The following is a 15,933-nucleotide window of genomic DNA, read 5'->3' as shown; positions in this document are numbered from 1 at the left end:
GGGCCAGGACGACTGATCCGGGTACATGAAAGAATGAATGGGGCCATGTATCGTGAGATTTTGAGTGCAAACCTCCTTCCATCAGCAAGGGCATTGAAGATGAAACGTGGCTGGGTCTTTTAACATGACAATGATCCAAAGCACACCGCCAGGGCAACGAAGGAGTGGCTTCGTAAGAAGCATTTCAAGGTCCTGGAGTGGCCTAGCCAGTCTCCAGATCTCAACCCTATAGAAAACCTTTGGAGGGAGTTGAAAGTCCGTGTTGCCAAGCGAAAAGCCAAAAACATCACTGCTCTAGAAGAGATCTGCATGGAGGAATGGGCCAACATACCAACAACAGTGTTTGGCAACCTTGTGAAGACTTACAGAAAACGTTTGAGCTCTGTCATTGCCAACAAAGGATATATTACAAAGTATTGAGATGAAATTTTGTTTCTGACCAAATACTTATTTTCCACCATAATATGCAAATAAAATGTTAAAAAACAGACAATGTGATTTTCTGGATTTTTTTTCTCAGTTTGTCTCCCATAGTTGAGGTCTACCTATGATGTAAATTACAGACGCCTCTCATCTTTTTAAGTGGTGGAACTTGCACTATTGCTGACTGACTAAATACTTTTTTGCCCCACTGTAATATAGAGCACAAAACGACTCCATCTGCTTTACCCTAGTGAATGGCTCTGTCAAGAGTACAGTTGAATCTCACCCATTTTTTAGGGCTGCAGATGTGTGTCAAAAATGAAATGTGAACATAGCCTTACTAAATCTATTGCAATGGTCTCTTAAAGGGGAAGTCCACTACTTTGATACTGATGACCTAGGATTGAATTGAATATTAATCTACAGTTCTCTGGTTGTGGAAGCCCCAGTGATCTAATACTAATGACTTATCCTAAGGTAGAGGACAATCCCTCTATTCATCCCTTTTCATTGATTCAAAAGATTTGTCTACTGCTAAAAGAATACCAGATCTGCACTATATTTTGGCATTACTAGTAGTGTGGAGACCCTTACCCTGTTGATGAAGACAAAGCAGTCCAGCATTGAGTCTTGTCTGTTCAATAACTGAAACCACAGCACTTGTGAGGGTTGGAGATTATCCTGTAACCAGACCTTGCCATTCTGCGTCAGTTCCACTCCAGCCAGTCGGACCAGTAGGCTGCCCTGACCGTGCCCTGTGGTGGAGTTGTGAAGAATTCAGCTGACTGCAATTACAACTATTTTACTAATATACACAAAAAAGTAAAAATCCTGAAAGAAAAGTATGGTGAGCTAATCCTAACAGTAATCCAGAGGTTTATTTTATTGTAAGGACACTAGGCATATTATGAAATATGAAAAATGAGGAGAAAAGCCCCCTAACACTAGGTTAAAAAATACGCTCTTTATGGGGTGTGTACCACGTGGTGAGTGCTCGACACTTAAAGGGGGTCTGTAAGCCCTAAATGACACCATAAGCTAAGCACATGGCCCTCTATGGGATATAGCCCCTATAACAATCTCACCTTTAGTGCTCCGAGAGCTGCCTCCATTCTGCAGAAACTGAACATTAACCAAATATGCTAATTAGTGTGACAGTACACCCTGGGTGTGGCCAAAAAACGCAGTACACAATTCCAGCCATTGGTTTTGCATATCCCTACTTCCTCTATGGTGATTGACAGCACAGGCTTGCCTGGATTGAGCACTGTCTTCTGAGAAACCTCAGAAAAGCCAGCACTGTCCATCACTGTTCAGTTTAGGGATGGGTGAAGCCAGGTCTCAGAGGTGGAACCCCGAGCAGTCACTTAGCACTAGCATATCCTAGCTATGTACCATCATTTACAGAGATGGGGGTACCTACAGGTGCTTCTCACTAAATTAGAACAGCATAAAAACGTTAATTTATTTCAGTTCTTCAATACGAAAAGTGAAACATATATAATAGAGTCATTACAAACATAGTGATATATTTCAAGTGTTTCTTTCTGTTAATGTTGATGATTATGGCTTACAGCAAATAAAACCCCCAGAGTCATTATCTCAGTAAATTAGAATAATTAACAAAAAACACCTGCAAAGGCTTCCTAAGCATTTAAAAAGGTCCCTTAGTCTGTTTCAGTAGACTCCACAATCATGGGGAAGACTGCTGACTTGACAGATGTCCAGAAGGCAGTCATTGACACACTTCACAAGGAGGGTAAGCCACAAAAGGTCATTACTAAAGAAGCTGGCTGTTCACAAAGTGCTGTATCCAAGCATATTAATGGAAAGTTGAGTGGAAGGAAAACATGTGGTAGAAAAAGGTGCACAAACAACCAGGATAACTGCAGCCTTGAAATGATTGTTAAGAAAAGGCCATTCATAAAGTTGGGGGAGATTCACAAGGAGTGGACGCTGGAGTCATTGCCTATCCAGAACATGGGCTACAAGTGTTGCATTCCTTGTGTCAAGCCACTCATGACCAATTGTTATGACCTGGTGGTTAGGAGCACCCGGAATGACCTGATAGTTAAAACTCACACAGGACAAGCTCTGGGATGTGGGAGCTCTGCTGACCGCAATCCCTAATCCTATCACACACACTAGAAATAGCCATGGAGCGCTCCTGACGCTCCCTAGGCGCCTCTTCACAGCCTAAGAGCTAGCTAGCCCTAGAGATAGAAAATAAAGCCTACCTTGCCTCAGAGAAATTCCCCAAAGGAAAAGGCAGCCCCCCACATATATTGACTGTGAGTAAAGATGAAAGCCACAAACGCAGAAATGAAACAGGTTTCAGCAAAGGGAGGCCAGACTTACTAAATAGACAGAGGATAGGAAAGGGAGCTTTGCGATCAGCACAAAAAACTACAAAAGACCACGCAGAGTGTACAAAAGACCTCCGCACCGACTAACGGTGCGGAGATGCCACTCTGCATCCCAGAGCTTCCAGCTAGCAAGACAAAATCATGATATCCAGCTGGACAAGAAAACAATGAACGAATTAGATACTATCAGGAACTTAGCTTCTGCTGGAGTAGACAGGTCACCAGAAAGATCCAAGAGCGAACTGAAGCAATGCAGAAACATTGACAGCTGGCATGGTGTAACGATCTAAGTGGAGTTAAATAGAGCAGCAAACCAAAGGATAAACCCCGTCACCTGTGTAAGGAACCTCAGAAGCAGCAGCTCCACTCACAGCCACCAGAGGGAGCCAATGGACAGAACTCACCGAAGTACCATTCACGACCACAGGAGGGAGCTCGACAACAGAATTCACAACAGTACCCCCCCCTTGAGGAGGGGTCACCGAACCCTCACCAGAGCCCCCAGGCCTATCAGGATGAGCCAAATGAAAGGCACGAACCAAATCGGCAGCATGAACATCAGAGGCAAAAACCCAGGAATTATCTTCCTGACCATAACCCTTCCATTTGACCAGGTACTGGAGTTTCCGTCTTGAAACACGAGAATCCAAAATCTTCTCCACCACATACTCCAACTCCCCCTCGACCAACACCGGGGCAGGAGGATCAACGGAGGGAACCATAGGCGCCACGTATCTCCGCAACAACGACCTATGGAACACATTATGGATGGCAAAAGAAGCTGGAAGGTCCAAACGAAATGACACAGGATTAAGAACTTCGGAAATCTTATATGGCCCAATGAAACGAGGCTTAAACTTAGGAGAGGAAACCTTCATAGGAACATGACGAGATGACAACCAAACCAAATCCCCAACCCGAAGTCGGGGACCAACACAGCGCCGGCGGTTAGCGAAACGTTGAGCCTTCTCCTGGGACAATGTCAAATTGTCCACCACATGAGTCCAAATCTGCTGCAACCTGTCCACCACAGTATCCACACCAGGACAGTCCGAAGGCTCAACCTGCCCTGAATAGAAACGAGGATGGAAACCAGAATTGCAGAAAAAAAGAGAAACCAAAGTAGCCGAGCTGGCCCGATTATTAAGGGCGAACTCAGCCAAAGGCAAGAAGGACACCCAATCATCCTGATCAGCAGAAACAAAGCATCTCAGATATGTTTCCAAAGTCTGATTAGTTCGTTCGGTTTGGCCATTAGTCTGAGAATGGAAAGCCGAAGAAAAAGACAAATCAATGCCCATCTTAGCACAAAAGGACCGCCAAAACCTTGAAACAAACTGGGAACCTCTGTCCGAGACGATGTTCTCCGGAATGCCATGCAAACGAACCACATGCTGGAAAAACAATGGCACCAAATCAGAGGAGGAAGGCAATTTAGCCAAGGGTACCAAATGGACCATCTTAGAGAAGCGATCACAAACCACCCAAATGACCGTCATCCTTTGAGAAACAGGGAGATCAGAAATAAAATCCATGGAAATATGCGTCCAGGGCCTCTTCGGGACCAGCAAGGGCAAAAGCAACCCACTGGCACGAGAACAGCAGGGCTTAGCCCGAGCACAAGTCCCACAGGACTGCACAAAAGAACGCACATCCCGTGACAAAGAAGGCCACCAAAAGGATCTAGCCACCAAATCTCTAGTACCAAAGATTCCAGGATGACCAGCCAACACCGAACAATGAACCTCAGAGATAACTCTACTAGTCCATCTATCAGGGACAAACAGTTTCTCCGTTGGACAACGGTCAGGTCTATCAGCCTGAAACTTCTGCAGCACATGCCGCAAATCAGGGGAGATGGCAGACAAAATTACCCCCTCTTTAAGAATACCCGCCGGATCCGGAACACCCGGAGAGTCAGGCACAAAACTCCTTGACAGGGCATCAGCCTTCACATTCTTAGATCCCGGAAGGTATGAAACCACAAAATCAAAACGGGAGAAAAAGAGCGACCATCGAGCCTGTCTTGGATTCAACCGTTTGGCAGACTCGAGATAAGTCAAATTCTTGTGATCCGTCAAGACCACCACGCGATGTTTAGCTCCTGCAAGCCAATGTCGCCACTCCTGAAATGCCCACTTCATGGCCAACAACTCTCGATTGCCAACATCATAATTGCGCTCAGCAGGCGAGAATTTTCTAGAAAAGAAGGCACATGGTTTCATCACCGAGCCATCAGAACTTCTTTGCGACAAAACAGCCCCTGCTTCAATCTCAGAAGCATCAACCTCGACCTGAAACGGGAGCGAAACATCTGGCTGGCACAGCACAGGGGCAGAGGAAAAAGGACGCTTCAACTCCTGAAAAGCCTCTACAGCCGCAGAGGACCAATTGACCACATCAGCACCTTTCTTGGTTAAATCAGTCAACGGTTTAGCAATACTAGAAAAATTAGCGAAGAAGCGACGGTAAAAATTAGCAAAGCCCAGGAACTTCTGTAGGCTCTTCACAGATGTCGGCCGAGTCCAATCATAAATGGCCTGAACTTTAACAGGATCCATCTCGATAGTAGAAGGGGAAAAAATGAAACCCAAAAATGAAACCTTCTGAACTCCAAAGAGACACTTTGACCCCTTCACAAACAAGGAATTTGCACGAAGGACCTGGAACACCATTCTGACCTGCTTCACATGAGACTCCCAATCATCCGAAAAGACCAAAATGTCATCCAAATATACAATCACGAATCTATCCAGGTACTCTCGGAAGATGTCATGCATAAAGGACTGAAACACAGATGGAGCATTAGAAAGCCCGAATGGCATAACCAGGTACTCAAAATGGCCCTCGGGTGTATTAAATGCTGTTTTCCATTCATCGCCCTGTTTAATTCGCACAAGATTATACGCCTCTCGAAGATCTATCTTGGTGAACCAACTAGCCCCCTTAATCCGAGCAAACAAATCAGACAGCAGCGGCAAAGGATACTGAAATTTGACTGTGATCTTATTAAGAAGGCGGTAATCAATACAAGGTCTTAAAGAGCCATCCTTCTTGGCCACAAAAAAGAACCCTGTTCCCAAGGGTGACGACGACGGGCGAATATGACCCTTCTCCAAGGATTCCTTTATATAACTCCGCATAGCAGCGTGCTCTGGCACAGATAAATTAAACAGTCGGCCCTTAGGAGACTTACTACCAGGAATCAAATTAATAGCACAATCGCAATCCCTATGAGGAGGTAGGGCACCGGATTTGGGCTTCTCAAATACATCCCGGTAATCTGATAAAAACTCAGGGACTTCAGAAGGAGTGGAAGGCGAAATTGACAACAATGGAACATTACCATGTACCCCTTGACAACCCCAGCCGGACAGACATAGATTTCCAATCCAATACTGGATTATGGACCCGTAGCTATGGCAACCCCAAAACGACCACATCATGCAGATTATGCAACACCAAAAAGCGAATGTCGTCCTGATGTGCAGGAGCCATGCACATGGTCAATTGCGTCCAGTATTGAGGTTTATTCTTGGCCAAAGGTGTAGCATCAATTCCTCTCAATGGAATAGGATACTGCAAGGGCTCCAAGGAAAAACCACAGCGCCTGGCAAACTCCAAGTCCATCAAATTCAGGGCAGCGCCTGAATCCACAAATGCCATAACAGAATAGGACGACAGAGAGCAAATCAGAGTAACGGACAAAAGAAATTTAGATTGTACCGTACCAATGGTGGCAGACCTAGCGAACCGCTTAGTGCGTTTAGGACAATTGGAGATAGCATGAGTGGATTCACCACAGTAAAAACACAGTCCATTCCGACGTCTGTGTTCTTGCCGTTCAGCTCTGGTCAAAGTCCTATCACACTGCATAGGCTCAGGCCTATTCTCAGATAACCCCGCCAAATGGTGCACAGTTTTGCGCTCACGCAAGCGCCGATCGATCTGAATGGCCAAGGACATAGACTCATTCAGACCAGCAGGCGTGGGAAATCCCACCATGACATCCTTAAGGGCTTCAGAAAGACCCTTTCTGAAAATTGCCGCCAGGGCACATTCATTCCACTGAGTAAGCACAGACCACTTTCTAAACTTCTGACAGTACACCTCCGCTTCATCCTGACCCTGATACAATGCCAGCAAGATTTTCTCTGCCTGATCCACTGAATTTGGTTAATCATAAAGCAATCCAAGCGCCAGAAAAAACGCATCAACATCACGCAATGCAGGATCTCCTGGCGCAAGGGAAAATGCCCAGTCTTGAGGGTCACCACGCAACAAAGAAATAATGATTTTTACTTGTTGAGCGGGGTCACCAGAGGAGCGGGGTTTCAAAGCTAGAAACAGTTTACAATTATTTTTGAAATTCAGAAACTTAGATCTATTCCCAGAAAATAAATCAGGAATAGGAATTCTAGGCTCTAACATCGGATTCTGAACCACAAAATCTTGAATGTTTTGTACCCTTGCAGTGAGATGATCCACACAAGAGGACAGACCTTGAATGTCCATGTCTACACCTGTGTCCTGAACCACCCAAAGGTTTAGGGGAAAAGAAAGACAAAACACAGTGCAAAGAAAAAAAAATGGTCTCAGAACTTCTCTTATCCCTCTATTGAGATGCATCAATACTTTGGGCCAGCTGTACTGTTATGACCTGGTGGTTAGGAGCACCCGGAATGACCTGATAGTTAAAACTCACACAGGACAAGCTCTGGGATGTGGGAGCTCTGCTGACCGCAATCCCTAATCCTATCACACACACTAGAAATAGCCATGGAGCGCTCCTGACGCTCCCTAGGCGCCTCTTCACAGCCTAAGAGCTAGCTAGCCCTAGAGATAGAAAATAAAGCCTACCTTGCCTCAGAGAAATTCCCCAAAGGAAAAGGCAGCCCCCCACATATATTGACTGTGAGTAAAGATGAAAGCCACAAACGCAGAAATGAAACAGGTTTCAGCAAAGGGAGGCCAGACTTACTAAATAGACAGAGGATAGGAAAGGGAGCTTTGCGATCAGCACAAAAAACTACAAAAGACCACGCAGAGTGTACAAAAGACCTCCGCACCGACTAACGGTGCGGAGATGCCACTCTGCATCCCAGAGCTTCCAGCTAGCAAGACAAAATCATGATATCCAGCTGGACAAGAAAACAATGAACGAATTAGATACTTAGCTTCTGCTGGAGTAGACAGGTCACCAGAAAGATCCAAGAGCGAACTGAAGCAATGCAGAAACATTGACAGCTGGCATGGAGTAACGATCTAAGTGGAGTTAAATAGAGCAGCAAACCAAAGGATAAACCCCGTCACCTGTGTAAGGAACCTCAGAAGCAGCAGCTCCACTCACAGCCACCAGAGGGAGCCCACAGACAGAACTCACCGAAGTACCATTCACGACCACAGGAGGGAGCTCGACAACAGAATTCACAACACCAATAGACAAAGCCAGAAGTGTCTTACATGGGCCAAAGAGGAAAAGAACTGGACTGTTGCTCAGTGGTGCAAGGTGTTGTTTTCAGATTAACGTAAATTTTGCATTTCATATGGAAATCAAGGTCCCAGAGTCTGGAGGAAGAGTGAAGAGGCACACAATCTAAGCTGCTTGTAGTCTAGTGTGAAGTTTACACCATCAGTGATGGTTTGGGGAGCCATGTCATCTGCTGGTGTAGGTCCACTGTGTTTTATCAAGTCCAAAGTCAGCGCAGCCATCTACCAGGAAATTTTAGAGCACTTGATGCTTCCCTCTGCCGACAAGCTTTTTGGAGTTAATAATAATAATAATTTTTATTTATATAGCGTCAACATATTCTGCAGCACTTTGCAATTAAGCTGGGACATGTACAAACAATAAATTTAGTACAAGTTAAGACAATTTAAACAGTGACATTAGGAGTGAGGTCCCTGCTCGCAAGCTTACAATCTACAAGGAAATGGGAGGGGGACACAATAGGTGAAAAGTGCTTGTTATTTCAGGTCTGGCAATTATAATAAATAGGGATTTTCTTATAAAGCTGCATGATCCGGTCATCAGCCCGTGTGTTTAAGTGCAATAGTCAAGTATCAAGTGCAGTTATCGTGTGCATGGAGGGTGTGGAGACAGATGAATAGTAGGGTGCAGATTCAGAATAATATTTGGAAGGAGGGAACAGGGCAAAGTTAGTTTACTGAGTAGTTGATGTGGTAGGCTTGTTTGAAGAGATGGGTTTTCAAAGCGCGCTTGAATAGGTCGGGGCTAGGTATCAGTCTGATCGTCTGGGGAAGTGCATTCCAGAGAGCTGGCGCAACATGAGAGAAGTCTTGGAGACGGAGGTGCGAGGTTCGGATTACGGGGGATGTTAGTCTTAGGTCATTTGTAGAACGGAGGGCACGTGTAGGGCGATAGACAGAGATGAGAGAGGAGTTATAAGGCGGTGCAGAACTGTGGAGAGCTTTGTGGGCGAGAGAGATGAGTTTATACTGGACCCTGTAGCGAATGGGTAGCCAGTGTAATGACTGGCACAAGATGGAGGCATCGGTGAAGCGGCTGGACAGAAATATGACCCTGGCTGCCGCATTCAAGACGGATTGGAGAGGAGAAAGTTTGGTAAGAGGGAGACCGATCAGAAGAGAGTTGCAGTAGTCCAGACGAGAATGAATAAGAGCAACAGTAATAGTCTTAGCAGTTTCAAAAGTGAGAAAAGGTCGGATTCTGGAGATGTTTTTAAGATGCAGGTGACAAGAGCGAGTGAGTGAGTGATCGGATAGAGAGTAAAGGCAAGTTCGGTGTCGAATATGACCCCAAGACAGCGGGCATGCTGCTTGGGAGTTAAGGTTGAACCCTCCAGGGTAATTTTGATGTTGGGTAGAGTGAGGTTAGTAGAAGGGAGAAACATTAGTTCCATTTTCGAGAGATTTAGTTTCAGATAGAGGGAGGACATGATGTTAGAGACAGCAGACAGACAATCTTTGGTATTCTGAATTAGGGTAGGGGTGATGTCAGGGGAAGAAGTGTATAATCGGGTGTCGTCAGAATAGAGATGATACTGGAACCAAAATTTGCTGATTGTTTGTCCAATAGGGGTAGTGTATAGAGAGAAGAGGAGGGGGCCTAGGACTGAGCCCTGCGGAACCCCGATAGTAAGGGGATGAGGAGAGGAAGAGGAGCCGGCAAAAGTTACAGTGAAGGAGCGTTCAGAGAGGTAGGAGGAGAACCAGGAAAGGGCTGTGTCCTTGAGGCCTATAGAGCGGAGCATAGTGAGGAGGAGCTGGTGATCCACAGTGTCAGAGAGATCCAGGAGAATCAGCAGGGAGCAATGACCTTTGGATTTAGCTGTTATTAGATCATTAGAGACTTTAGTCAGGGCAGTTTCAGTGGAGTGTAAAGAGCGGAAACCAGATTGTAAGGGGTTGAGAAGAGAGTTATCCGAGAGATAGCGGATTAGACGGGAGTGGACCAAGCGTTCCAGGAGTTTAGAGATGAAGGAAAGGTTAGCGACAGGTCTGTAGTTAGCAGTGCAGTTCTGGTCCAGGGATGGCTTTAAAGGGGTTATGAATGCATTTTTAAATGAGGAGGGAAAGATACCTGAAGAAAGAGAGAGGTTAAATATTTTAGTCAGGTGAGTGGTGACCACTGGTAAGAGAGACTGCAGGAGATGTGAAGGAATGGGGTCAGTGTTGCAGGTTGTAGGCCGAACAGAAGCAAGGAGCTTGTAAACTTCTTCTTCTGAAACAGGCTCAAAGATGTCTAGTGAGCTTGAGGTGCGGCAGGGAAGGGCATCCAGGCACTGAGGAGATGGGGCTGAGATATCCTGATGGATGTGGTTGATTTTTTCTAGGAAATAAGAGGCCAGATCCCCACCGCTGAGGTTGGTGAAGGGGGCCTGTACTTTAGGTTTCAGGAGGGAGTTTAAGGTTTCAAAAAGTCGGTTTGGGTTGTTGGATAGTGAGGTGATGAGGGTGGTGAAGTAGGATTGTTTGGCCAGATGAAGGGCAGAGTTATAGGTTTTGATTTTGAACTTAAGAGTGGATGAAGTCTTCTGCTAAGAGAGATTTTCTCCACTGCCGCTATGCACACCTTGAGCAACGCTGAAGACAGCGTGGAAATGTCACTCTCCAGCAGGACTTGGCGCCTGTCCACATTGCTAACAGTACAAATACCTGGTTTAACCCCTTCCCGACCCATGACGCCACGTAGGCATCATGAAAGTCGGTGCCAATCCGACCCATGACGCCTATGTGGCGTCATGGAAAGATCGCGTCCCTGCAGATCGGGTGAAAGGGTTAATTCCAATTTCACCTGACCTGCAGGGACAGGGGGAGTGGTACTTCAGCCCGGTGGGGGGGGGGGGGGTTGGGGGTGAAGCTACGATCGCTCTGATTGGCTGTTGAGAGTGAAACTGCCAATCAGAGCGATTTGTAATATTTCACCTAAAAAACAGGTGAAATATTACAATCCAGCCATGGCCGCTGCTGCAATATCATCGGCCATGGCTGGAAACACTGATGTGCCCCCCCACCCCACCGATCGCCCCCCAAAGCCACCGATCTGTGGTCCGCTCCCCTCCCCCGTCCTCTCCCCCCGTGCTCCTATGCCACCCCCCCCGTGCTCCGACGCCCCCCCGTGACCCGATCTACCCCCCCTTATACTTACCGAGGCTCCCGGTGTCCGTCCGACTTCTCCATGGGCGCCGCCATCTTCCAAAATGGCGGGCGCATGCGCGGTGCGCCCGCCGAATCTGCCGACCGGCAGATTCGTTCCATGTACATTTTGATCACTGTGATAAAACCTATCACAGTGATCAAAATAAAAAAAAGTAAATTAACCCCCCCTGTATCACCCCCATAGGTAGGAACAATAATAAAATAAAGAAAAAAAAATTTTTTTTCCACTACAGTTAGAACTAGGGTTAGGGTTAGGGAATGTGCACACGTATTCTGGTCCTCTGTGGATTTTACCACAGCGGTTTTTATAAATCCGCAGTGCAAAACCGCTGCGGATTTATCGTGGTTTTCTATTTGAGCAGTTGTAAAACCGCTGCGGAATCCGCAGAAAGAAGTGAAATGTGCATAATGTAAACTGCTGCGTTTCCGCGCAGTTTTTTCCGCAGCATGTGCGCAGCATTTTTTGTAAACTCATGGGAAACTGCTGTGGACCCGCAGCGGCGGAAACACTGTGGATCCGCAGCGTTTTCCGCATCGTGTGCCCATAGCCTTAGAATCCACGGTGCGGATTTGGCTGCGGATCCGCAGCGGATTTGCCGCTGCGGATTCGTAGCAGTTTTCCATCAGCTTTACAGTTCCATGTAAACCAAATCCGCTGTGCCCATGGTGCAGAAAATACCATGCGGGAACGCTGTGTTGTATTTTCCGCAGCATGTCAATTCTTTGTGCGGATTCCGCAGCGTTTTACACCTGTTCCTCAATAGGAATCCACAGGTGAAATCTGCACAAAAAACACTGGAAATCCACGGTAAATCCGCAGGTAAAACGCAGTGCCTTTTACCCGCGGAGTTTTCAAAAATGGTGCGGAAAAAACTCAGATGAATCTGCAACGTGGGCACATAGCCTTAGGGTTAGGGTTGGAATTAGGGCTAAGGTTGGAAATAGGGTTAAGATTAGGCTTGTGATTAGGGTTATGGTTAGGGGTGTGTTGGGGTTAGGGTTTGGATTAGGGTTAGGATTATGTTTAGGGTTGGGATTAGGGTTAGGGGTGTGTTGGGGTTAGGGCTGTGATTAGGGTTATGGCTCGAGTTGAGATTAGGGTTAGGGGTGTGTTGGGGTTAGTGTTGGAGTTAGAATTGAGGGGTTTGCACTGTTTAGGCACATCAGGGGTCTCCAAACGCAACATGGCGCCACCATTGACTCCAGCCAATCTTGCGTTCATAAAGTCAAATGGTGCTCCCTCCCTTCCGAGCCCCGACATGCGCCAAAACAGTGGTTTACCCCCACATATGGGGTACCAGCATACTCGGAACAAACTGGGCAACAACTAATGGGGTCAAATTTCTCCTGCTACCCTTGTGAAAATAAAAAACTGCTTGCTAAAACATCATTTTTGAGGAAAGAAAAATTATTTTTTTATTTTCACGGCTCTGCGTTATAAACTTCTGTAAAGCACTTGCGGGTTCAAAGTGCTCACCACATATCTAGATAAGTTCCTTGGGGGGTCTAGTTTTGGAGTCACTTGTGGGGGGTTTCTACTGTTTAGGCACATCAGGGGCTCTGCAAATGCAACATGACGCCCGCAGACCATTCCATCAAAGTCTGCATTTCAAAGCGTCACTACTTCCCTTCCGAGCCCCGACGTGCGCCCAAACAGTGGTTTACCCCCACATATGGGGTACCAGCATACTCAGTGCAAACTGGGCAACAACTATTGGGGTCCATTTTTTCCTGTTACCCTTGTGAAAATAAAAAATTGCTTGCTAAAACATCATTTTGAGGAAAGAAAAATATTTTTTTTATTTTCACGGCTCTGCGTTGTAAACTTCTGTGAAGCACTTGGGGGTTCAAAGTGCTCACCACATATCAAGATAAGTTCTTTGGGGGGTCTAGTTTTCAAAATGGGGTCACTTGTGGGGGGTTTCTACTGTTTAGGCACATCAGTGGCTCTGCAAACGTAACATGATGCCCGCAGACCATTCCATCAAAGTCTGCATTCCAAAACATCACTACTTCCCTTCTGAGCCCCGACGTGTGCCCAAACAGTGGTTTCCCCCCACATATGGGGTATCAGCGTACTCAGGACAAACTGGACAACAACTTTTGGGGTCCAATTTCTCCTGTTACTCTTGTGAAAATAAAAAATTGCGGGCTAAAAAATAATTTTTGAGGAAAGAAAAATGATTTTTTATTTTCACGGCTCTGCGTTATAAACTTCTGTGAAGCACTTGAGGGTTTAAAGTGGTCACCGCACATCTAGGTTAGTTCCATGGGAGGTCTAGTTTCCAAAATGGGGTCACATGTGGGGAATCTCAAATGTTTTGGCACAAAGGGGCTCTCCAAAGGCGAGATGGTGTCAGCTAACGATTGGAGCTAATTTTTCATTCAAAAAGTCAAATGGCGCTCCTTCCCTTCCAAGCCCGGCTGTGTGCCAAAACAGTGGTTTACCCCCACATGTGAGGTATCACTGTACTCAGGTGAAATTGCCCAATAAATAATATGATCCATTTTATCCTGTTGCCCATGTGGAAATGAACAAATTGAGGCTAAAAGAAATTTTTTGTGAAAAAAAAGTACTTTTTCATTTTTACGGATCAATTTGTGAAGCACCTGGGGGTTCAAAGTGCTCACTATGCATCTAGATAAGTTCCTTGGGGCGTCTAGTTTCCAAAATGGGGTCACTTGTGGGGGAGCTCCAATGTTTAGGCACACAGGGGCTCTCCAAACGCGACATGGTGTCTGCTAAAGATTGGAGCCAATTTTTCATTGAAAAAGTCAAATGGCGCTCCTTCCCTTCCGAGCCCTGTCGTGCGCCCAAACAGTAGTTCCCCCACACATATGGGGTATCAGCGTACTCAGGACAAATTGTACAATAACTTTTGGGGTCCAGTTTCTCTTTTTACCCTTGGGAAAATAAAAAAAATTGTTGCTAAAAGATCATTTTTGTGACTAAAAAGTTAAATGTTCATTTTTTCCTTCCATGTTGCTTCTGCTGCTGTGAAGCACCTGAAGGGTTAATAAACTTCTTGAATGTGGTTTTGAGCACCTTGAGGGGTGCAGTTTTTAGAATGGTGTCACTTGGGTATTTTCAGCCATATAGACCCTCAAACTGACTTCAAATGTGAGGTGGTACCTAAAAAAAATGGTTTTGGAAATTTCGTTGTAAAAATGAGAAATCGCTGGTCAAATTTTAACCCTTATAACTTCCTAGCAAAAAAAAATATTGTTTCCAAAATTGTGCTGATGTAAAGTAGACATGTGGGAAATGTTATTTATTAACTATTTTGTGTCACATAACTCTCTGGTTTAACAGAATAAAAATTCAAAATTTGAAAATTGCGAAATTTTCAAAATTTTAGCCAAATTTCCATTTTTTTCACAAATAAACGCAAAAATTATTGACCTAAATTTACCACTAACATGAAGCCCAATATGTCACGAAAAAACAATCTCAGAACCGTTAGGATCCGTTGAAGCGTTCTCGAGTTATTACCTCATAAAGGAACACTGGTCAGAATTGCAAAAAAACGGCCAGGTCATTAAGGTCAAAATAGGCTGGGTCATGAAGGGGTTAAAAACAACAGTATCACTGTGCTTGATTGGCCAGCAAACTCGCCTGACCCTAACCTCATAGAGAATCTATGGGGTATTGGCAAGAGGAAGATGAGAGACACCAGACCCAACAATGCAGATGAGCTGAAGGCAACCAGGGCTTCCATAACACCTCAGCAGTGCACATGGTGATCACCTCCATGCCACGCCGCATTGATGCAGTAATTGATGCAAAAGGAGCCCCGACCAAGTATTGAGTGCATTTACTGAACATACAATTCAGTAGGCCAACATTTCAGATTTTAAAAACATTTTTCAAGCTGGTGTTATAAAGTATTCTAATTTACTAAGATAATGACGTTTGGGTTTTCATTGGCTGTAAGCCATAATCATCAACATTAACAGAAATACAGTTAGGTCCATATATATTTTGACAGAGACAACATTTTTCTAATTTTGGATATAGACATTACCACATTGAATTTTAAACAAAACAATTCAGATGCAGTTGAAGTTCAGACTTTCAGCTTTTATTTGAGGGTATCCACATTAAAATTGGATGAAGGGTTTAGAAGTTTCAGCTCCTTAACATGTGCCACCCTGTTTTTAAAGGGACCAAAAGTAATTGGACAATTGACTCCAAGGCTATTTTATGGACAGGTGTGGGCAATCCCTTTGTTATGTCATTCTCAGTTAAGCAGATAAAAGGCCTGGAGTTGATTTGAGGTGTGGTGCTTGCATTTGGAAGGTTTTGCTGTGAAGTAAACATGCGGTCAAAGGCGCTCTCCATGCAGGTGAAACAAGCCATCCTTAAGCTGCGAAAACAGAAAAAACCCATGCTAGAAATTGCTACAATATTAGGAGTGGCAAAATCTACAGTTTGGTACATCCTGAGAAAGAAAGAAAGCACTGGGGAACTCATCAATGCAAAAAGATCTGAGCACCCACA

General features: G+C 45.2%; 1 protein-coding gene across 3 annotated transcripts in view; it reads right to left on the bottom strand.

Annotated features, from left to right (window-relative positions):
- Nucleotides 1–15,933, bottom strand: part of C5H3orf33 (chromosome 5 C3orf33 homolog) — a 131,422-nt gene that overhangs the window by 93,417 nt on the left and 22,072 nt on the right. For all 3 annotated transcript variants that reach the window (XM_069727459.1, XM_069727461.1, XM_069727460.1), the window contains exon 4: nt 1,018–1,178. In XM_069727459.1, the coding sequence (XP_069583560.1) occupies nt 1,018–1,178 (161 nt within the window). The remainder of the gene's footprint in view (nt 1–1,017; nt 1,179–15,933) is intronic.

The sequence above is a fragment of the Ranitomeya imitator genome, chromosome 5 (assembly GCF_032444005.1).
Source record: "Ranitomeya imitator isolate aRanImi1 chromosome 5, aRanImi1.pri, whole genome shotgun sequence".
Classification (NCBI taxonomy): Eukaryota; Metazoa; Chordata; class Amphibia; order Anura; family Dendrobatidae; genus Ranitomeya; species Ranitomeya imitator.
The sequence above is the reverse complement of the archived record's forward strand: the minus strand, read 5'-3'. Positions and strand labels throughout refer to the sequence as shown.